The sequence below is a fragment of the Apaloderma vittatum genome, unplaced genomic scaffold, assembly GCF_000703405.1.
Source record: "Apaloderma vittatum isolate BGI_N311 unplaced genomic scaffold, ASM70340v1 scaffold3915, whole genome shotgun sequence".
Taxonomy (NCBI): domain Eukaryota; kingdom Metazoa; phylum Chordata; class Aves; order Trogoniformes; family Trogonidae; genus Apaloderma; species Apaloderma vittatum.
Genome location: NW_009715302.1, coordinates 46,020 through 46,275, shown reverse-complemented (window position 1 = coordinate 46,275; position 256 = coordinate 46,020). Strand labels below are relative to the sequence as shown.

At 54.7% G+C, this 256-nt stretch overlaps 1 protein-coding gene across 1 annotated transcript in view; it reads right to left on the bottom strand.

Annotated features, from left to right (window-relative positions):
* Positions 1-4: 4 nt before the first annotated feature.
* The window catches only part of ZC3H18 (zinc finger CCCH-type containing 18), a gene marked incomplete at its 3' end in the record, with an annotated part of 38,155 nt that continues 37,903 nt past the window's right edge, over positions 5-256 (bottom strand). Inside the window, exon 18 of the mRNA XM_009869065.1 lies at positions 5-65. Coding sequence (XP_009867367.1) covers positions 5-65 — 61 coding nt within the window. The remainder of the gene's footprint in view (positions 66-256) is intronic.

The following is a 256-nucleotide window of genomic DNA, read 5'->3' as shown; positions in this document are numbered from 1 at the left end:
ATGCTTTGCCCGGTACGCTCGTGACTTTGCTGGAGCTCTTGGACTGAGGTGAGAGCTGGCGTTTCCTGGCAGGGAGAAAAAGCAAGAAGAGTCCTTAACTACCGTAACCACCCACCCGTGCCCACCCAAACAGCACAAGAGGGTCAAGAACCAAAGATGTGGTCACCATCACCCCTCTGAGGTTGCTTTTTACTGCTCAAACCCAGGACCTCAGGGCCTGAAGGAGAACAGGGCTGTGGCAGCCATGGCTAGGTTT